The sequence below is a fragment of the Podarcis muralis genome, chromosome 14, assembly GCF_964188315.1.
Source record: "Podarcis muralis chromosome 14, rPodMur119.hap1.1, whole genome shotgun sequence".
NCBI classification, from domain to species: Eukaryota; Metazoa; Chordata; class Lepidosauria; order Squamata; family Lacertidae; genus Podarcis; species Podarcis muralis.
The window spans coordinates 40,789,996-40,811,939 of record NC_135668.1 but is presented as its reverse complement, the minus strand read 5'-3'; the positions used below and the strand labels follow the sequence as shown (position 1 = coordinate 40,811,939).

At 45.3% G+C, this 21,944-nt stretch overlaps 1 protein-coding gene across 5 annotated transcripts in view; it reads left to right on the top strand.

The window, feature by feature from the left end:
- Positions 1-21,944, top strand: part of LOC114584447 (uncharacterized) — a 113,500-nt gene that overhangs the window by 71,038 nt on the left and 20,518 nt on the right. For all 5 annotated transcript variants that reach the window (XR_013390576.1, XM_077918494.1, XM_028706335.2 and 2 more), the window contains 18 exons: positions 190-351; positions 1,149-1,226; positions 3,057-3,413; positions 3,969-4,325; positions 6,435-6,566; positions 7,486-7,635; positions 9,064-9,180; positions 10,106-10,279; positions 10,661-10,865; positions 11,252-11,418; positions 12,562-12,674; positions 14,068-14,149; positions 16,139-16,276; positions 16,430-16,592; positions 18,069-18,190; positions 18,950-19,090; positions 20,785-20,898; positions 21,288-21,416. Coding sequence is in view for 4 of the 5 variants with exons in the window: in XM_077918494.1 (XP_077774620.1) it covers positions 190-351; positions 1,149-1,226; positions 3,057-3,413; positions 3,969-4,325; positions 6,435-6,566; positions 7,486-7,635; positions 9,064-9,180; positions 10,106-10,279; positions 10,661-10,865; positions 11,252-11,418; positions 12,562-12,674; positions 14,068-14,149; positions 16,139-16,276; positions 16,430-16,592; positions 18,069-18,190; positions 18,950-19,090; positions 20,785-20,898; positions 21,288-21,416 (2,901 nt within the window). In the remaining variant the exon portion in view is untranslated. The remainder of the gene's footprint in view (positions 1-189; positions 352-1,148; positions 1,227-3,056; positions 3,414-3,968; positions 4,326-6,434; positions 6,567-7,485; positions 7,636-9,063; positions 9,181-10,105; positions 10,280-10,660; positions 10,866-11,251; positions 11,419-12,561; positions 12,675-14,067; positions 14,150-16,138; positions 16,277-16,429; positions 16,593-18,068; positions 18,191-18,949; positions 19,091-20,784; positions 20,899-21,287; positions 21,417-21,944) is intronic.

Genomic DNA, 21,944 nt, shown 5'->3' with positions numbered 1-21,944 from the left:
ACTCATTCCAGGCAGGCAAAAACACATTGGGTATGAAGATGTGTAGTTTCTGTAACCATTTTTGGAATGCCAGCAGATGAAAGGCAGTTCACAAGGGTGGCTGAAAGGCTGAGTATTGTCTAGCATAGTATTATTGCCCACTGAAATGTCTGGTCCTTCTCTGCACATCAGCCTTTTCCCTCTGGTTAGAATTTCAGCGAGAAGATGGCAATGGGAGTGGCAGCCCAGGCTGGTGAAGAAGAATTCAAGATTGAATTGGAGAAGCAAGGCACCAATAGCACCACAGGGTTTTCCCTTTTTCTTTACCATGATGTGGGACTCCTGATTCACACCATTCCACCATTAGTACGGGTTAGTGGACCACATTGCTGGTTTGTTTGGGGGTTTTTAAGTCTGCAAATGATACAGAAATAATGACTTCTTTTGCATTGTTTTGGCGCTTCCTTACATTGGAATGAACGTAAGATTTGTAAATGCGGGTGGCGCTGTGGTCTAAACCAAAGAGCCTAGGGCTTGCCGATCGGAAGGTCGGCGGTTTGAATCCCCGCGACGGGGTGAGCTCCCGTTGCTCGGTCCCTGCTCCTGCCAACCTAGCAGTTTGAAAGCACTTTAAAGTGCAAGTAGATAAATAGGTACTGCTCCAGCGGGAAGGTAAACAGTGTTTCTGTGCACTGCTCTGGTTTGCCAGAAGCGGCTTAGTCATGCCGGCCACATGACCCGGAAGCTGTCTGTGGACAAATGCCGGCTCCCTCGGCCAGTAAAGCGAGATGAGCGCCGCAACCCCAGAGTCATCTGCGACTGGACTTAACAGTCAGGGGTCCCTTTACCTTTACCTTACGTTGGAATGAACGTAAAATTTGTAAATGGTTCTGTAAGCTATGTAACTTAGGTTAAATAGCAGGTAGCAAGACAAATAATAGTATTTGAAATGTGAAATGTTCAGCTGCAGCAAAGAAAACGAAGTATCTCATTGCTGCAATTATATTTCATTTTAGTTTTGTGTATGAGTAGGTGTGTTTACTAGGGATGGGCGGACCTGGCAATATCAGTCCTCTCAGTTTCTTATTTCTCCAACCTTAATTTTCATTCTCCACATTTCTGCAGCCATTAGAGAATTTACTTTTTCTTTTTTTACTAATATTCTGCAGATCCAGTGTGACGGAGAATCCACATCTCACCAGCTTTCTGGCCATTGTCACGGAGAGGTTGCCAATCACTCAGTGGAGGTACAAGGTTCCTTCTCAAAGCTTGGTCAACAGCATTGCACTGTCTGGAGGTTCAGCTGCAGCAAAGAGAGTCTGAGCATTGGGGGTTGTTTAAGGCATGGAGATAAATATGAATTGAACGGCCTCTGGGTGCAGACTTTCAAGTATCTCTGCTCACTCACATCCCAGGGAGTTTACAGGTTAAAACACTTGTCAATCCAATGGGTAATAAGTGTATGACTGTGTTTAATCTCACCACAGATGGGTGGGGGGTTCATTCTGAATTAGAAGTGACAGCAAAACCCCTGTAAAAGTGGCGTAGGTTTGTCTCCTTGGCAAACCCACACATCCCCAGTTTGATGCTCACAGCAGAGGTGAGAGGGGTCTACGGTACAGATAAATGCATTTATGAAGGCAACGTGGGATCTTCAAGCAACCGAGGGCTCGAGCTGCTTAAACTGAGAGCAAAGTGTGAGGGCTCCTTCCTGGCTACAGTGGAGTGGCACCCCAAAGTGTGGGGTTGCCTTAGAAGCCAAGGCAGCAGGAGGTTCTCTCTGGCAGTGACAGATGAAACCCAAAAAATGTGCCTCATTTATAAGCTAGACATAGAAAGCGGTCCAAACTGCCTCATCGTGAGCGGGCAACTCCTGCTGCAGAGCAGCCCGCCAGAGATCACTTGGGTGTGGTTACACCACTGGGAGGAGCAGGAACAGAGAGGAATGTCTGTGCCAGAAGAGGTGCAAAGCAATGGGATTTTGGTGTTTGATGCGTTTTCCGTAAGAGCCCAAATTAACTGCACTGTGGATGGGAAGCCAATGCAAATGGTAGCGGTGGTGCTTGGGGACCCAGACTGGAGGTGGATTGGCTGCTCAGCCACCGTGTCCCAGCATGGACTAAGGTTGGCTTCCCAGCCAGGAACTGATTACGTGGAGTCTCCCAGTTGGGGAACAGAGCAGACCTGAGCTTGGAACTGATGAGCGGGCTGTGCAGGCTTTCAGGCATGGGATAGTTCGGAAGGAGGCCTGGCGCAGCATGGAGCCTCGCCGTTCACAGCCATTGCCCCTCTTTCCAGGTAGAAAGAAGCATGTCCCGATCGCGAGGGCATCTTTTGCTTCTTCAGAGCTTCTGCTAGCCAGAACATGAAAGGCCTTTTTTGCTGGGCCTCTTCATGTGTACTGCATACCTGCCTGTTCCACAGACATCCACCTCTCTGTCCTCTGTCCAGGCAAGCAAGAGGTGTGATGAGAGTGAAAGGACAGGCAAAATCACTTAGAATAGGAATCAACATCAGGGAGTGCTGGGGGGGAGGAAGTGCTGCCTGGAGGGAGCTTCTGTCGGAATCTCCACTCGGCCAAGCTGATAAAGCTCCATTTTCCGGCCGAGTCTCCAGAATCGCCTCCGACGAATAATTAATGACCTTGAGCCTTTGATGAGGCTCCAAGGCACGTTTCCATCCATTAAGCAAAGTTCCCAGCACAGGGAAGAGACGAGAGGTTTGGGCTACATTGTAAAGAGTTTTATTTCCAAGCTACACAGTCAGAAAATACATCCTCTCTCTATGAAAGCAGAGAGCAACTGAACAAAGGAAACAGGAAACTAGTAACGTCACATCCATCTCTAGTCTCCCGTGAGACTTCCAATAGTATGGAATCCCAGGAATGTAAACAGAGTCCTGTGACTCCAAGCAGCTGCTCAGTGGCAAACAGAAACTAACAGTTTCAAGGGTCGTATCAATGGGCATGGGGGGCCAGATTTCACCCCCACTTTTAGAATGTGCATGGCAGAAGGCAACAGCGCATCTTTCCACATCAGCATGCCGCCCGCTGACAGCCTCGTTCTTCTCTGTTTTAGGCACCGACGAGAGTTTTGCTCAGCGGGTCAGTGGGGACTGCCAACTGCACAGCTGACGTGATTGGAGAGGTCATTTCCAACGCCACCTTTGCTCAGTTCCGTATCCACGCTGCCTGCAACCCTCAGCACAGTTTGGAAATCGGCCTTAGGCATGCCTGGCCTTACCTCAGCTCTCTGGGTCTTGCCCGGGAGAACAGGATAAAAGCAGCTGCTGTGAAAGGGGACGAGTACAAAGGCCTCCTGGAGGCCACACTTGGGAAATGCAAGTTAACAGGCAATGGAGAAGTGAATTCAGAGGGTGAAGTCACAGCCGCAGAATGGAAAGTTATTCTTCTAAATAAATGTGACCTTCTGGAGGTGATTATTTACTATCGCCACCCCAACTGATGGGTTGGAGCATATTTTCTAGAGTTGGGGTCACCAGCAGGCCCCTCATGGTGCCCTTGAGGTCTTCCCTTGGTGCCCATGAGGTCTTTAAAACCCACCCACACCTACCTAGCTCTCTCACTGTCCCTTTTGCCATGGGGTGTTGAGATTGGTTACCTTTTTCTCCCTTGAAAAGTACAGAGTTGAAGGAGGAAGTTGGAAGTTCTACCCTTCCCCACTTCCTCTTTCAGCTTTGTGTGCTTTTCAAGGCTCAGACTAATTCTTCTGGAGCCAACTTTTACCCGATCCCTTGGAAGAGCAAAGTGTTTGCATCCATGTACAGTTTCTCTCTTTCTATCTCCTGATTGGGAGGAGGGCGAGGCTGATCTGGGAGAGGGGCAAAAAGTGAGAGTGGCACCCACAGTACTCCCTCAAATATCCGAAATTCCCCGGGGGCGTAGAAGGTCGGCAACTCGTGCTCTGGAGAATAGATTCTACATAGGTTAAGACTAAACCGAGCTCTCCCCTGTCTTTTCTCTTTCCTAGAAAATGGAGTTACCCCAGAAACTAGTCTCCAGGGGTTCGTTCCTCATGAACATCTACAATGTCAGTTTAGCAACACACTTCTGGTGTGATGGCAAAACAGCTGATGTGCAGCTGGAGGTGTCTTCTGTAGACAAATATACCATGCAAGGATCGCTGGGTCACTCTTTCCCCTACCTCTATGATCTAGGGCTGCCTCCGGACAACTCACTCCATATCTCTGTGACAAATGGCTCCGTCCTCAATGGACTTCTGTTGCTGCACAACGGAAACTGCAAGCTTGAAGCACAAGGAGAAATCAGACCCCGGAACCAGACTGAATGGGCCCTGGAGATGGAAACAGATTGTACAGTTTTGCAGGTCGTACCTGGTTCCTTTCTGGTTCTAAATCAAAGCATGGGACACTAGAAACTGGCTTGATTATTTTTTCAGATAATCAATCTGAGCTTTAAAAAAAAGAGAGAGAGCTGTCTTACACCTAAAGGCAGACCCTGCCATTCACTCAATGGCACAAGTGTTGGTCTTTATTTACATTTATATTACAAATATTGCATTAGGCCAGCCTTTCTCAACCTGTGGGTCCCCAGATGTTGTTGAACTACAGCTCCCATCACCCCTAGCTAACAAGGCCAGAGCTCAGGGATGATGGAAGTTGTAGTCCAACACCATCTGGAGACCCACAGGTTGAGAACCACTGCATTATTCCATCCCTGGAGAAGCACAGTGGATGGTGATGTGAGACAGGAGATTGCCAGGGATGCCACCAGTGCCCCAATAACCTCAGTCTGACCTCAGCCAGGACCCACCTGCCTGCCTGCTTACTTGACAACCAGTCAGGGGATGGCTGTGCCTGCCATTGGCTTTGAAATGAAGCAAATACCATTATAAAGTTCTGAATTGTGTATAAAAACCCAACTTGTGTTGAACAATAAAAGGAAGAGGAGGAGGAAAAGGTCTTGCCTGTGTACAGATGCCAGCAGATTAAATCACATTTTGAATCTTGATTGATGGTTATATTTTGGCCCTCATGTATATATAGGAAGCATGAATTTGATAGATTTGGCTTTAAATGCAAATAGGATAAAATCTTTCTCCTAGCCCTAGCCACTTCTCCGATCAAACTTACCCCCTTTAAAGCTGCAGCTTTTAAGTCTGTTTTTTAAGAGTCTCATTGCAGCTCACCTGCATAATCACTATTAGATTTTTTTAAAAAAATCTGTGAGAAATTTGGCCAGAGAATTACAATCTGTTGATCCCTGCATTTGAAATGAAATCATTTTTGTTCCTCAATACGTACCCAGGAAGAAGAACGTTTGACAATGATACAGTAGCCTCCAAATGGGTTTTACAGGCTGTGAAATGCGTTCTGCATCTCACTGTTGACTGGATCCGTTCAGACAGATGGGTGCCAGGGAGCGCCCTCACTTTGAAGTGAGGATCAAGTGCCAGGCTAAGGTCACTTTAGAAACTGAAGTGCCACATGGTCTGTCACCCCAAGAGGGATCCCAGAAGAAAATGAGCTGTCGGTAAATTGTGGGAAAACAGATCAGGCATGACATTAGCTTAGACCTTGAGTCAAACCCTCGTCAACTCCAAGCCAATTTGGCCTTTCATGCAGAAAACCAATTCCAACGGCAAGGATCAGTAGAGAACAACTGCAAAGCAATACAGGTACTGCCTGCCATGGAAAAGGAGGTCCCCTTTTGACAAGATGCTCCATTTCATTGTGATGCAGATGCTCCATCTGTAGACACACACAATGAAAAACAGAACAAATCCAAGCCGTAATCCCTAAAGACCTTTCTAAAGACGAGGAGGACATGTTGCCAGATTCCAAACCTGGAAGATCCAGATTAAGTCTTTTGCATGAATTTGGAAGCTGACTTATATGAGGTCAGCCTGTTTGTTCATCTTCTCCAGGACTGGCAGCAGTTCTCTGGGGTCCTAGGAAGAGGTCTTTCCCAGGTCTTTCTGAGCTTTCTCATAGCTTTACCTGGAGACTCCGGAGAACTTGTGACCTTCTGTATGCAAAGCAGATGATCTGCCACTGAGCTGTAACCCTTCCTCGGAACATAAGAAGCTGCCTTATATTGCCAGACCATTGGTCTATTTAGCTCTGTACATCGATGGGGAGTTTCAGGGTTTCAGACAGTGGGTTCTCCCAACCCTACCTGGAGATGTCAAGGATTGGCAGTAGGGCCTTCTGCATGCAATGCAGATGCTCTTATCACTGAGCCATGGCTCTTCCCCCTCTTTAGAGAAGTGGAAGGCACAATCCAGCCAGTGCACAGTTCCACTTTGAATCGCTTACACATAAATTCCATGCCGTTGGAGATTTAGGAGGAAGAGTAGTTGGCTTCCATCTTCTTGTGCAGTAAAACTCCATGAACCAGCTTCAGGCCATGTTAAGACACTGTTATTAAACCCACTTTTTTATGAAGCTAACTTGAATATTTTATTTCATGGCAGGATCTTGGAGTCCCGGTGAAAATAGACGGGTCAGGGCATATTTTAATCAACAAAACGTACGTGGATTCTCAAGTACTGTTTACTGCAGGTGAAAATAGTTTACATGGATTCCTCGTTTTAAAAGCAATGGCTGTAAGTAATCAAGTTGACATGTTAAGTGATTGTTTTTCTATTTGCTGTACCTCCCCAGACACTTACTAAGCTAAAAAGGTGCAAGGCAGGTGAGAAACGAACCAAAGACTCAGTTATTGTTAAGATGTGGGTGAACATTTCAGACGACACAGCGATTCTTAAAACAGCACTTGTTTATTCACAGGCCAGAAGAGAACTGAACTGAAGGGTTCAGTCAGCCTGCTTATATAGAGCTCCAGTACAACGTAACTGTAACAATTTTCTAAAACTATCCAATCACTGAATGTCACTTTCGATCCTTCATTTGCATAACTATTTACAGTATCCCCCTGCTGGCCCAGGGTGAGAACTTCAGTACATAACAGTTACCGTATGTTAGTCAAAATACAGTGTTATAAATGTGACACCAGAGCTGAAATCACAACTCAGTGATATTTTCAATTGCGAGTTTTACAATGGTTTTTTGCAGAGCGTTTTCAGAGCATGTTTTTTTTTTAGCTGTGTAGATCTAGCCGAAACTTTAGTGGGGATAGATCCGTGGCTCATTTGCTTATCTGTGCGACGGCTTGTAGTTTGTTGAACAAGCCATGGTTAAAACAAACTATGTCTTAGCATCATGTGCAAGTAAAGCCAATGGGGAGCTACAGATGGTTACAAAAGGGGCATTTCCAGTAGACTACACCCACCTGAAAGGAAGTGGGGGGAAGAAACCTGGAAGGGAGAGGGAAATGGCATGGGATATATTGGAAGGTGATATGGCTGGCAGGTTGGAACCTGGAATGGGAGCCCTCCATGCTGCAACATTTTACTGCAGGCCTCCTGTGTCTCTTCACTGTGGCCAGTCCCATGCCCAGGACAATAGGAAAACGGGCCTTTCCCACACTCCTCACCTGATCTTCTTTGATGCAATTTCTCACAGACCAGACAAGAGCTGCATGCGTTGCTGACCCATAATATCAAAAGCAGCCTCCGTTTGGGCATACCTGCCAGGACGGTAGTGGATTTAATTACAGAAAAGAATGGCACCATTTGTAAGAGGTGGCTTCAGTTCAGCGTGGATGGCAAGCAGGTAACTGCACCTCCCTTTTAGTAGCGTATATCCAAATAATGTGTGCAATAATAATAATAATAATAATAATAATAATAATAATAATAATTTATATACTGCCCTTCACCCAAAGATCTCAGGGCGGCTCACAAGATAAAAATACAGGATAAAAGCACAAAATAAATAGTTAAAACAATAACAAAACAATAACACACACACCCAGCACGTTTAAAAGGCATTAAGCAAAAGTGTGCCTTAAAATGCATCTATTAGTGAAAACAACATACAAAAACCATTACAGTGGTACCTTGGTTCTCAAAGTTAATCCGTTCCAGAATTCCGTTCCAAAACCAAAGGGTTCTCAAACCAAGGTGCACTTTCCCGTAGAAAGTAATGCAAAATGGATTAATCCGTTCCAGAGTTTTAAAAACAACCCCTAAAACAGCAACTTAACATGGATTTTGCTATCTAACCAGACCATTGACCCATAAAATGAAAGCAATAAACAATGTACTGCAGCCACACAATCAATCAGTAGCTGAACTGGGTTCCGCACAGTCACAAAAACAAAACAAAAAGAGCCACAAAAATGCAAAAATAAATAGCAAAAACAGACAGACCTCAGCGTAACACTCAAAACAGAAGCGTGACACTCAAATCGGAAGCATAACACTCAAAATGGAGGCATTTTTTAAATGAAATACATATATCTGGCCAACCACGTGCTCATGTCTTTTTCCTGCCGCATTGCGGGACTAGTTTTCATTTAGTAGTAAAACTGAGGAAACACTGCATATACTAATGTGGGTTGCCTTTTTAGGATTAGTAGTGCACATAGGGACACGGGTGGCGCTGTGGGTTAAACCACAGAGTCTAGGACTTGCTGATCAGAAGGTTGGCGGTTCGTATCCCCATGACGGGGTGAGCTCCTGTTGCTCAGTCCCTGCTCCTGTCCACCTACCAGTTCAAAAGCATGTCAAAGTGCAAGTAGATAAATAGGTACCACTCCAGCGGGAAGGCAAACGGTGTTTCTGTGTGCTGCTCTGGTTCGCCAGAAGCAGCTTAGTCATGCTGGCCACATGACCTGGAAGCTGTACGCCGGCTCCCTCGGCCAATAAAGCGAGATGAGCGCTGCAACCCCAGAGTCGGCCATGACTGGACCTAATGGCCAGGGGTCCCTTTACCTTTAGTACACATTTATTAGCACTTTTAATTATCAAGTGGGTCCCATGTTGCAGCTTGGGCCTCAGGTCTGGACTAATTGAAGACCACTGGAATAAGGAGGAGTATGTTAACTGGTCTTTTGCCTCAAGCAGCAAAATGTCTGGGGTTGGCCCCATTTCTCTTCCAGCTGACTTCTAATTTCAGCAACAGGGTTTGTTCAGGGCACACAACCCATATTACTAATGCATTTCTCCTCCCCCCCCCCCTTCTTTTTAAAAAACCTAGATCACAGAGGAACTGAGCTTTACACAGAATCTGGACCACATCTCTCTTGACTACAGGCTCACACATAATCTAGAAACTTTGCAAGCACTGTGGATAGAAGACAGGATAGAGTTGCAGGTAGGGGTTTTGTTTGTTTGTGTATAGACATGCTTGTCCAGCAGCCTAACTTGGCTGCCTTGTACAAATCAGGTCACATCCTCACCATTCAAAGAATCATGGGAGGTACAAGTGGCTCTGAGCTGTTGCTCTGTGAGGGGTAAACTACAGCTCCCAGACTTCTTTGCTTTAAATGTGCTGTAAATGTCTGGTGTGGATGTGACCTGACATCCTTTAAATCCGCTAAAATTGCAAAGAAACCATCAAACCACAGTGTGTGGGGGGGGAATGTGGGAGTGGGGGGGTGAGAGAGAGATGTAAAACCCTCCATCCTTTCCTTTTTTATAATAATTTTTATTTGGTTTTACAAATATAAAATTATAACAATTCAAATTACATATCCACATTTAGAGATTTCTCCAAATCTCTGGACTTCCCACTTTCCCCATTCATGGGTCCTATTGTACACCCTCTCAACTGCATATTATTTCATAATCCATATTTGTATTTCTCCATAATATTCACTGCATTACAAGCGTTATTAAAATCCTGGTAATGTTTTCATCTGCTTACAGTGGTCTCCTAGATAATTTATAAATTTTTCCCATTCACTGTTGAAGTTTTGGTCTTCTTGGTTCCTGTGCTTTCTAGTCAGTTTTGCCATTTCAGCATAGTCCAACAGCTTGGTTTGCCATTCCTCTCTGGTAGGGACTTTGTCATCTTTTCATCTCTGGGCCAGTAACATCTGTGCAGCTGTTGTCGCATACATGGTCTTTTCTGGTCCTTTGGAATGTTGGTACCTACAATTTGTAATAAACAAGCTTCTGGTTGTGTGTGTTTTTTACAAAAGTTATTTTAAACATCCCTCCCCCCAATTCATTATATATCAAATGGGAAATGAAAAGTCTCCATCCTTTTCATAACACATATGCTTTTTTCCATACAGGCTGTGGCTGGGCTGGTGGATGTTAAGAACCTGAGAGTGAAGATTCAGTATGGTTCATGCTGGATAAATGTTACAGGGCAAATACAAGCCATTGAAAGGAGGGTAAATTTAACAGGGAACTTTAATCACAAATGGTCGTGGTTGCTACGCTCATATATCCCAGAAACCATCCAGGTATGTGTGGTCATTCTTGTCGTTCTTCATTTACCATATCTTTCTGTGTATAATGTTGGTTTTTGCTTTTAAAAAAATCAGGCAAAAATTTGGGGTCATCTTACACATGGATAATGAATGCAGTGGCGTCGCCCGGTGGGTGATTGTCGAAAAAAGCTCAACAACTCAAGAAATACTGAGTTCTTAATTTTGGGTTTCTAAAAAAACGGGTCATCTTATACAAGGAGAAATATGGTAAAATGGACTGATAAGTCCACAAATGCATTATGAGTGCAGAGCTAAATTGAAAGATAATTTCACTAATCAGACACTTCCTTTTCTTTGCTGGAGCTGAACATTTCATGATTCTTGAGTTGCTTCTAAGGCACGTATCTCTCTTAGGTGATAATGTCCTCTGAAGTTAATACCACTCAAGAAAGGTGGATCCAGACCGTGAGTGGACAAACGCTTATTACCTATACCTCTAACTCCATCCATGTGAAGCAGCAACGCAACACCTTTTGCTGCAGTCTGCATAATGTTACGACGGCGATAACATCCAGATACCCCGCAGCAATCAATTTGACCTTCTTCCTACAGAAACTAGGTACAGTCAATGTTGCCCATGTCCTGCAGCCTTTCTCAGCCTTGGTTCCCCCGATGTTATTGAACTACAACTCCCATCATCCCCAGCCAGCAGGAGCGGTGGCAAGGGATGGTGGGTGTTGTGGTCCAACAACACCGGGGGAACCAAGGCTTGGAGAAAGCTCCTGATCCTTTCCTTTGAGTTACCTGCGGTCACAGTGACACCAGGTGATTGGCAGGTACCCGTTTCAAAGCAGCGTGCAGAAACGTGTAGAGCCAATGGGCCACACCCTGTTCTAAAAAAACCATTGGGCCCTAAAAATTCTCGAAAAAAAGAAGCACGTTGTGTAGCCTTAAGCCATACACTGGACAATGGTGGTGGAAATTTTTCGTTTTGTTGTATTTCAGAAAACAAAGCCAAAGCAGCATTTCAAGGGCTATTTAATAACGAAAGTGTGGCTGTCACTGTGGAGGTCCTCACTGGCTTTGAACTGCGTGGCCCTTTGGAACTCACAGCAGAAGTAAAACATTCCTTAGGTTACCTGAAGCAACATGGCCTCCCTTTCAGCCTTAAGGTATTTTATATTTATTTAACAAAATTAATTTACTGCTCAGTTGTAAACAGAACCGCTAAGTGGTTTGCCAGAAATAAAGCAAACAATCCCCTGTAACGGGAAGTTCTTATTTTCTGATGTTTCATTGTGTTTTATATGTGCTGGGAAGCTGCCTAGAGTGGCTGGGGAATCACATGGGCAGGGTATAAATAATAGAATTATTGTTATTAATTAATTAATTAATTAATTAATTTGTTGTTTTATTTTGGGGGTTTTTTAAAAAACGGGTTTCAGGAAAAAACTATCCTCCCAACCTGAGGTACTTAGTCTCAAAGTAAGTCAGTCAAACAGTATACTGTTGTTGTTTAGTCATTTAGTCGTGTCCGACTCTTCATGACCCCATGGACCAGAGAATGCCAGACACTCCTGTCTTCTCCTTCATGGATCACTGCCTTGTCATGGCGAAGGGGCTTGAATAACTCAGAGAAGCTATGAGCTATGCCGTGCAGGGCCACCCAAGACGGACAGGTCATAGTAGAGAGGTTTGACTAAACGTGACCCACCTGGAGCAGGAACCGGCAAGCCACTCCAGTATCCCTCCCAAGAAAACTCCACGGACAAAAACAACAAACAGTATACACTAAACAGCAAAAAGAAGAAGAAGAAGAACCTAACAACATTAAAATATTACAGCAACAACATCAAATAAGGGTTTTTTCAGATGGGGCCTTGATATTGCCAATGGGCCATTGGCAGCAGGGTTGGTTGGTTGGTTTGTTTAACAAATAAAACTGGATTAAATGATGTCACATAAATTGTACATGGTGAGGAATACAAGAGTTCTGCACATCCCAGAAAGTTGCACACACACGCTTGATTTCTGTGATCATGGCGGGTCAAAGAAAGCTGGAATACTGAAATCACTGTGATGTCAGTTTGAGATGCCCTTCCTCCAGGCCATCATAGGTTTGTGAGAGAAAGCACCATCAGCACATTCTGTGCCACAGGGTGTTGGCTGGGCTGAATTTCTGAAACAGCCATCAGTGTGAAATGGTACAAGCATTAAAGAGTAACAAGACTTTGCAGTGCTTCTGTTAGATTCCACGTGAACACATCCACATTGATGTGTTGTTGTCTTTTCTCTTCCTCTGCTTATTCCTTCAGCTGACGTTGATTGAGATCCTGTCTGAAAACAAGACAGAAGCATCCCTGAAGCTGGCTTGTGACCCAAATCTGAATCTCTTCTTTGTTTTCAGGGCTAGAAATAAGTTGCAAAGGTAAGAAGAGGTTGGCCTTGGCGTTTTACTCAGAGTAAGGTAAAAGGTAAAGGTACCCCTGCCCGTACGGGCCAGTCTTGACAGACTCTAGGGTTGTGCGCCCATCTCACTCAAGAGGCCGGGGGCCAGCGCTGTCCGGAGACACTGGTCACGTGGCCAGCGTGACATCGCTGCTCTGGCGAGCCAGAGCCGCACACAGAAACGCCGTTTACCTTCCCGCTAGAAAGCTGTTCCTATTTATCTACTTGCACCCGGGGGTGCTTTCGAACTGCTAGGTTGGCAGGCGCTGGGACCAAGCAACGGGAGCGCACCGCGCTACGGGGATTCGAACCGCTGACCTTTCGATCGGCAAGCCCTAGGCGCTGAGGCTTTTACCCACAGCGCCACCCGCGTCCCTTTACTCAGAATAGGACCACTGAAATTAATGGACTTTGGTTGCTCCTGTGGGTCTATTCTGAGTTGGACTAGCATTGGCTATAATCCAATGAAGTCCATCGTTCTTTGACTTCCCAAAATGGTGGGTTGCTGGCACTTACTGAGATAGAGAGGTTAGATGATGTCTGTTATTTATTAAGCATTCATTCGGATTAGTTTGTGGAGAGGTTAGACGATGTTGCATTGAGCAAGTGTTATCCCATACTTTCCAGTGTATTTTCCCGTACTTTCCTTATCACACAAGGATAAGGTGGGAGCAGCAGGTTTGTTGCACAAGAGCACCAAGCCAGCTGTATTTGCAAACCCTGAATTTGCTGGTTGAATCCCACCTGGTTGTGGTGACAGCCAAGAAGCACATCAGAGGCATAGCTAATCCCTTAACACAGAGCTTTCCAAACTTTCCATGTTGGCTACACACATTTTAGACAGGCATCATTTTGTGTGACACAGTAATTCAGTTTTACTAGCAAACCAGAAGTTAAACCATGGGTAGGCAAACTAAGGCCCAGGGGTCGGATCCAGCCCAATCGCTTTCTAAATCCAGCCTGCAGATGGTCCGGGAATCACTGTGTTTTTACATGAATGTGTCCTTTTTTAAAAAATGCATCTCTGGGTTATTTGTAGGGCCTGCCTGGTGTTTTTACATGAGTGGAATGTGTGCTTTTATTTAAAATGCATCTTTGGGTTATTTGTGGGGCGTAGGAATTTGTTCACATTTTTTTCCAAAATATAGTCCGGCCCACCACAAGGTCTGAGGGACAGTGGACCGGCCCCCTGCTGAAAAAGCTTGCTGACCCCTGGGTTAAACTAACCCTTTTACAGTCTAGGGAGGAGCGTGGGGAGCAATTGCACAACACACCTACACACTGCAGCCGATACACTAAAGTGTCGCGACACACAGTTTGGAAAGCTCTGCCTTAGCACATCTGATTGAAGATTCTCTCTCTTTCTCCTCCAGTGAGGAATTGCATATCAGATGCCTCCAGAACCTGCCATTTCTCCTTCAGCATTTCCCCAGCACGGCTGAAATTTCCTCAAAGGTAAATTGCTCCAGTTAAGTCTCGTCCACCACAGATTTTGCTAACTGCATCTTACTGCAACTTACATTAGGAAGGGAATTGGGGGAGAGGAAAACTGCTGATATCACCACGCTGTTAATTCAAATCTATGGTGTGATCACAATTGGAATGCTGTGTTGCCTCACCTCAATATTATAGAGTTGGACAAGGTTCAGAAACGGGCAGCCAAAATGACCAAGACTATTGAACTAACAATAATAAAATAATAAATAATAAAAATAATAAAATAATAATAAACCTTTATCGTCACTACACCACCTGTGTGCAGTGAAATTAAACAAGCCTCCCCCCATACACTCAGTCTTGTTCACGCTCTGTGTGCTACTACTGCCCTGTGAAGAAAGGTTTCAGAATATGTGACATTTTAGTTTAGAGAAAAGGCAACATGATAGAAGTTTAATACAATTATGAATGGTATGGAGACAGGGGATAGATAAATAAAATTTCTCCCTCCCTCAAAACAGTACAACCTTTGGGCATCCAATGAAGCTGCTATGTATTGGGTTTAACACATTTTATGTTACAAGGCACATTCTAACCAATCGTATAAGCGTTGGTAGACAAACGTTCTAATGGCAAGTAAGTGCATGCACTTTCAACTGTCAACAGTCAATTCATGCTCAGGTTTATTATTGTGTTGTCCAGTCAGTTTGGTTCTTGTGTTCCTATGAGTGAGCTGTTGTCACTGACAAATGTTGAATAAACTTAGTTGAGGAACTTATACTATCTTGGGCTTCTGACTTTTTCTGAACATTTAACAGAAGCTAAATGTGTGAAGATTCAGGTCAGGCAAGAGAAAGTCCTTTGCACAACACATGGTCCAAACTAAGGAACTCACTCAGAGAAGGCAGTGATAGCCACCAGCTTGGATAAACGAGGATTAGAGAAGGCCGTCATGATGAATATGTTATTCTGCCATTGTCAGAGGCATTAGGCCTCTGAATGCCGGTTGTGGGGAACTGCAGGTGGGCAGAGTGGTGGTGCTGCTCTCTGGTAAAACTTACAGGCTTCCCACAGGCATCTGGTCAGCAGCTTTGAGAAAAGGAGGCTGGACTGGATGGGCCATTGGCTTGTCTTAAATTCTCAGAGTGATGGCCAGGGCCTGGTCATATAACAGATGATGCTGTCCTGTACCTGCTATAAAGGAAAATGAAAGAAAGGATTGGGGATCTCCTGGGGCCTGTGCGTGGCAGCAAAGGGGGTGTGTGAAAGACTTTGGTTTTCCAAATTTCAGCAGTGCCCTGTCTGAGGCCAAAATTCAACCTCCCATCCGTCTCTCGCCTTCCGTTCTGCGCTTGTGGTGTTGTTGTTGTTTAGTCGTTTAGTCGTGTCCAACTCTTCATGACCCCATGCACCAGAGCACACCAGGCACTCCTGTCTTCCACTGCCTCCCGCAGCAAGGTCAAACTCATGCTGGTAGCTTCGAGAACGCTATCCAACCATCTCCTCCTCTGTCGTCCCCTTCTCCTTGTGCCCTCCATCTTTCCCAACATCAGGGTCTTTTCCAGGGAGTCTTCTCTTCTCATGAGGTGGCCAAAGTATTGGAGCCTCAGCTTCAGGATCTGTCCTTCCAGTGAGCACTCAGGGCTGATTTCCTTAAGAATGGATAGATTTGATCTTCTTGCAGTCCATGGGACTCTCAAGAGTCTCCTCCAGCACCAGAATTCAGAAGCATCGATTCTTCAGCAATCAGCCTTCTTTATGGTCCAACTCTCACTTCCATACATCACTACAGGGAAAACCATAGCTTTAACTATACGGACCTTTGTTGGCAAGGTGATGTACTATGCCATAATTGGAGGGCCCTGCAGTGCCGCCGCCCCCAGCTCAGCACCCAAGGAAGGGGAACTGGTCGCACTGCCCTAAAATCGCCTCTGGTGAGGAAATACATTGAGGGGAAGGCAAAGTCTTTTGCTGTTGTTGTTTAACAATCCTCTTTAATTCCTTTAGATAAATTATTCTACCAAAGAAGCAGAAGGCAAAATTTCCATCCAGATGGAAAATAAGGATTTCCTTGTTTTGACAAAGTTAGCATTTACTGGGAGGAACCACACACAAGTCCTTGAATTGATGCACAGTGTACCCCAGGTTGGTGGGACCACTTTTTAACATGTATTTTAATCCATGCAAACAAGGCAATGAGGAGGTGGCGAATAGCCGCTTTGAGGTTTCTGTGTGTACAATTCAGGAGTCTTGGCATAACAAAGGATGTTGCACCTCTCTCCTTTTTTTTTATTTCAGCTAGCAATCGTTCCAAGGCGACTTGTTCTCACAACAGCTTACCAAAAAAGCAAGAGAACCCAAGCTTTGAGATGTGTTGCATTATGGGATGGCAAAGAAGCAAAACTCGCAGGCAGCTACACTGGAGTCTTCCCAAAGATATATGGAGGTCATGAAGTGCAGGGTAGGTTTCTATAAAACTCTGGGGCAAGCAGTGATAGAAGGGAAATGGCCAAAGCTCTCGGTTTAAGCAAAGCTTCCAAGGTTCAGTCTCTGCCATCTCCTGTTAAAAGTATCCAGGTGGAATGGTGGTTAAAGTCACTGGGGTTAGATGAGACGGCAAAGTTGACATGTTTAATTACAGAAAAATCATTGTTGATATTTAGTAAAGATTAGAAACTCTTTATGGACTTTTTGCATGAAAAAGAAAAAGACCTTGTGATATCTGTGTTTGAGGGCTGAAGAAAATATTGGTTTTTAGAAAGTAAAATAGTTGGGTGTTACCTCAGAGTGGATGTTTTGAATAATTTTCTGCCTATAGCTGACAGATGAGGAATCAAAAGTTCTCTTTTCCCTTTTTGCTTTTCTCTTTCCTTCCTTTTCTCTTCTCCCCTTTTCGGTTTGTGTTTTCATTTAGATTAGCTTTTTTATATTTGATAATCTAAAAAGATATTGGGTATTTGATACTAAACTCTCTCTCTCTCTCTCTCTCTCTATATATATATATATATATGTATTCAGACTTTAATAAATATCTATTATGGGGGGAGGGGAAGTATCCAGGTTGCAGGTGAAGAGAAAGAAAGATGGGAAAGTCAAGCTCTATTCTAGGGCAGGGGGCCATAGCAGTGGTAGAGCATCTGCCTTGTACCCAAAAGGTCCCAGGTTCAATACCCAACATCTCCAGATACGTTCCTAATTGAAAGAAAAGCCCATGTTCAGAGAGACCTTTTCAAATCCAGCATCATTGACCTCATTCAAAGGGTAGTAGTAGTAGTAGTAGTAGTAATGATGATGATGATGATAATAATAATAATAATAATAATTTATTTATTTATACCCCACCCTCCCCAGCCAGAGCTGGGCTCAGAGCGGCTAACACCAATAAAATCACAGTAAAAACATAATGAGGGGAAAGAGGGGAGGGAGAAAAGAAAAGAAAAAAAACAATTTTAAAATACAGGTTAAAATGCAATTTAAAATGCAGCCTCATTTTAAAATCGCTGATAAATCAAGACCATAAGGGTAGGGAAACATAAGGGTCAGACCAAGTCCAAACCAAAGGCCAGGCGGAACAACTCAGTCTTGCAGGCCCTGCGGAAAGATGTCAAGTCCCGCAGGGCCCTAGTCTCTTGTAACAGAGCACTCCACCACGTCGGGGCCAGTGCTGAAAAGGCCCTGACCCTAGTTGAAACCATACTGTGGATGTTTAATTTTCCCACCATGTGTTTCCTGGACAGGTAAGAGTATGAAGATGACGTAGAAGTCATTCAAAGTTCTACCCCCAAATGAACATAATTCACATTCAGTTCACCTGGCCATTATAGGGACTGCTTTAAGGTGCGGTTCGGAGATTTTTGAACTTCCTTAAATCCAAATGGTTTGTTCCAAGCACTGGGCGCTGTGTCCAATAGGAAACATGGCTTGTTTTCCATTTCAGTGGAGATCTGCCATCCTCTCTCGATCCCTTTTCCTCAGCGCTCCACGCTCCGCTTGCATGTGGAGCACTCTGGACGTAGCCACAGAGACAACGTCATCATTGGTTGGGATGCAAAGGAACAGGTAACAGAAATGAGAGTCAGCTTTTCCATTCATTCAGCACTACACCCTTAGACCCTGCTCGGGAAAGCTATTGCCTCCTCAGTTATGGCCACCAACATGCCAAGTTCAGACAACATGGAAACACAGAATGCAGGTTTTTCATCCAGAAGATCTCCCATGCTCATTCTCCAGCATCACCAGTTAAAACAGGGTTGAGGCACGTTTTCCAACCCGAGGGCCACCTAGCTGTCTAGACAACCTTCTGGGGGCCACATGTTGTTGGTGGGTGGGGCCAGAAGCAAAAATAGACAGAGCAAGGAATGTATAACTATTGCCCCTTGTACAACAGAGCAGCTTCTCCACAGATTCTTGCACCCCTTTCTCTTCTCCATCCAGCAGACAAGGGACATGATCATAGTTCCTTTGTACGCATACCTGGCTCCTTCCCTTTGGTCGAGGGGCGAGGCAAGGCTTAGTAATCTCCTGCTGTTTCCATTATATAGCTTTAAACACCTTTCTGGCCTCATAAGCCCTTCTCCTGTCTAAACCTCCCAAAACTTCAACAATACAAAATTAGTTATCTTTTCCATTTGTATGTAAATCTAGACATTTTGTGTTTTATGTTGTAAATCACCCTGTGATCTTCGGATGAAGGGTGGTATACTATTATTTTTAATAATATAACAAACAATAAGCAATATAATTAAATATAACAATAATAATAGGAGAGATTGCTATTGCCACCACTTGTTTAACCTCTGTTTCTGATTACGGCAACAGGTCTCTGTATCTTCTTCTCTCAAGTTTGGAAAAGAGCGTGTCTATTACTACACTGCTGTGGCTCACCCTTTTAATTTCACCATCAATCACATGGAGGTTAGAGCTCTCACCGAAAGCAGAAGAGGCGCCTACAACCAGCAGGTAAATTGACTGGATGGATCACACAAAGCAATTAACGGTGCAATCCTATAGATAACTATCCAAAAATAAGTCCTGTTCTGGAAACTGGATATCAGAACGCAGCTGTGTGCTCCTGATAATGTATGGAATTTTTTCCCCAATTGAACTGGGTTGTGTAAAGCGGAGATGGGGAAAATGTGGCCCTCCAAATCTTGCTGAATCACAACTCCCATAATTCCTGACTATCAGCCATGCTGGCTTGGGTAGACAGGAGGTTTCACAGGTTCCCATCCCTGCGACAAGGGCTGGCACATGCATTACACTTAACTTTAAACCATGGTTTCCATATCCTGGGCTTGTTTTGGAAGCTGCTAACCATAGTTTCCCAGATAATGGAAAGGTATAGTTAGTTATGGCTTCCTGGCTTGTTTCCCCACTTGTGCAAAGAGAAGTTATTTGTGGTTCGAGGTCCCGACCCCCGCGTAGTGAAATAAAGACACAAGGACACGTGATATATGGTTAATGGGCAAGAAAAGGCCACAACTTTATTGGTTACAGCAATGGAAAAGGTATTGGCTTAGGCATTGGACGATGGGTTATTCACCAGTAGGTGGAGCCTGTCGATGCCAATCCGACTATAGGCTCACCCCTGTTGTCACCGAGGGTCGTGCCAAGGCCTCCCGCCAAGCAGGCATCGGACGGAATACACGACCCCCAGATTCCTTTAACGGAATACCCCTAGAAAACTGAAGGCTTAGGCGATGGCCACACCTAGCACTTCGACACACCACAACACATTATTCCAATGCCTAACCTACCCACCAATACCACAAAAGTTGTGACGATTGCTACGAGGTAGGCGAAAAAACCAGATAGCCTAGCGCCAAATGGAAAAACTCCTACCAGGCCCCCCAGGCAACCGGGGCGACCAACCTAAGGTCCATAGCAAGGCCAAACCTAAGCCCTAACTAAAAGGGAGTGGAGGGTGGGTGACTTCCCGAAGAGGCGACGACGAAGAATGAGGCCGGGGAAAGGCTGTCGCTGCAGGAAAAGGCTGCCGAACACGCCCCCCGAGCGGCACCTGGTTGGGTGGCCACCGAGGGGGCGTGAGCGCCAGCCAGGTAAGCTGAAGGCAGGGGGCCGCGCCCCCTGCTAGGCGGAGCTCAGGCTCCCGTCCACAACCCCTCCCCTCTCTTTCAGGGAGGAGAGTCTTTGCAAGGAAAAGAAGCTTGTTCATACCTGGGTATGATCATGTGAACACAGCCTGTCTTTCTATCCTGCTGTTTTCCAGGAGGTCAAAGCAGCTTACATCCATTTCTCTAAATCAGGTGTAGGCAGCTTAAGGACCATGGGCTGGATACGGCCCAATCACCTTCTAAATCCAGCCTGTGGATGGTCTGGGAATCAGCGTGTTTTTACATGAGTAGAATGTGTCCTTTTATTTAAAATGCATCTCTGGGTTATTTGTGGGGCACAGGAATTCTTTCATTCCCCCCCCCCCCAAAAAAATATAGTCCAACCCACCACATGGTCTGAGGGACGGTGGACCAGCCCACGGCTGAAAAAGGTTGCTGGCCCCTGCTCTAAATGCTAATCACTTTGTCCCTTAGGGGCTCATAACCCTAGGGTGTGCTTTCCCCCCTTTCAAGTGAATATTGCTCTTGCCATGCTGCTCTGTCTCAAACTTAGTTCAGCATTTCTTTTTCTGACTTTAGGTGTGGCTGGCTTGGGACGATGGGCAACCTGCCCACTTGAAATTTACATTTGGAGACAAGTCCCAGATCAACACCACTCTTTGGGATGCTTGTATCACAGCTTCCTCTAGCCAGGTACAAATGTTTGGCATTTTCAATTAATATTTTAGGCAGTCTGTGGCAAACCACTTAGAGGTCCTTTGTTCCAGAAAGCTGTATGTGCATATATATTTTTGTTATATAAAAGACTGCTTGGCATCATTGCAGCTATGCCACCCAAAGTGAACATAGAGCATTGGGAGCTGCCTTATACCCCAGTTCACCATTGGTTCATCCAACTCAATGTTGTCTGCACTGACTGGCAGCAGCGCTCCAGAGTTTCAGGGAAACGTTATCTCTCAGTGCCACCTGGAGAGCCTGGGGATTGAAGCTGGGATCTTCTGCAGGCAAACAGATGCCATGCCACTGAACCACACATCTTCTCCAAAGTAATAACCAATGTTTCTCCTTCATAATTTCTGCAGCTTCAGAATGTTCTAAGCCTTGCAAGTCTCCAGGCCTGCGGGTCCCTTGAGCAGACGGCAGCCTTCTTGAGTCAGCACTTGGACCTGAAGTGGGATGGCAGAAAAATTGTGCAGAATCTGACATATGAGGTGGAATCTTCGTTATTCTGTTGCATGAAATTGAGCACTGGTTTTGGGGGGACAGGAGGCGGGCAGGTGTGGAGGACTCCCTGGTCCTGAATGGGATAACTGTGCCCCTGAAGGACCAGGTGCGCAGCCCGGGAGTCATTCTGGACTCACAGCTGTCCATGGAGGTGCAGGTCAATTCTGTGTCCAGGGTAGCTGTCTACCAGCTCCATCTGGTATGCAGGCTGAGACCCTACCTGCCCAGAGTGGTGCATGCTCTAGTTATCTCCCGCTTGGATTACTGCAATGCGCTCTATGTGGGACTACCTTTGAAGGTGACTAGGAAACTACAATTAATCCAGAATGTGGCAGACTGGGAGTGGCTGTTTAGGCTTTAAAGTCCTAAACAGCCTCGACCCAGTATACCTGACGGAGCGTCTCCACCCCCATTGTTCAACCCAGACACTGAGATCTAGCTCCGAGGGCCTTCTGGCGGTTCCCTCACTGTGAGGTTACAGGGAACCAGGCAGAGGGCCTTCTTGGTAGTGGCAC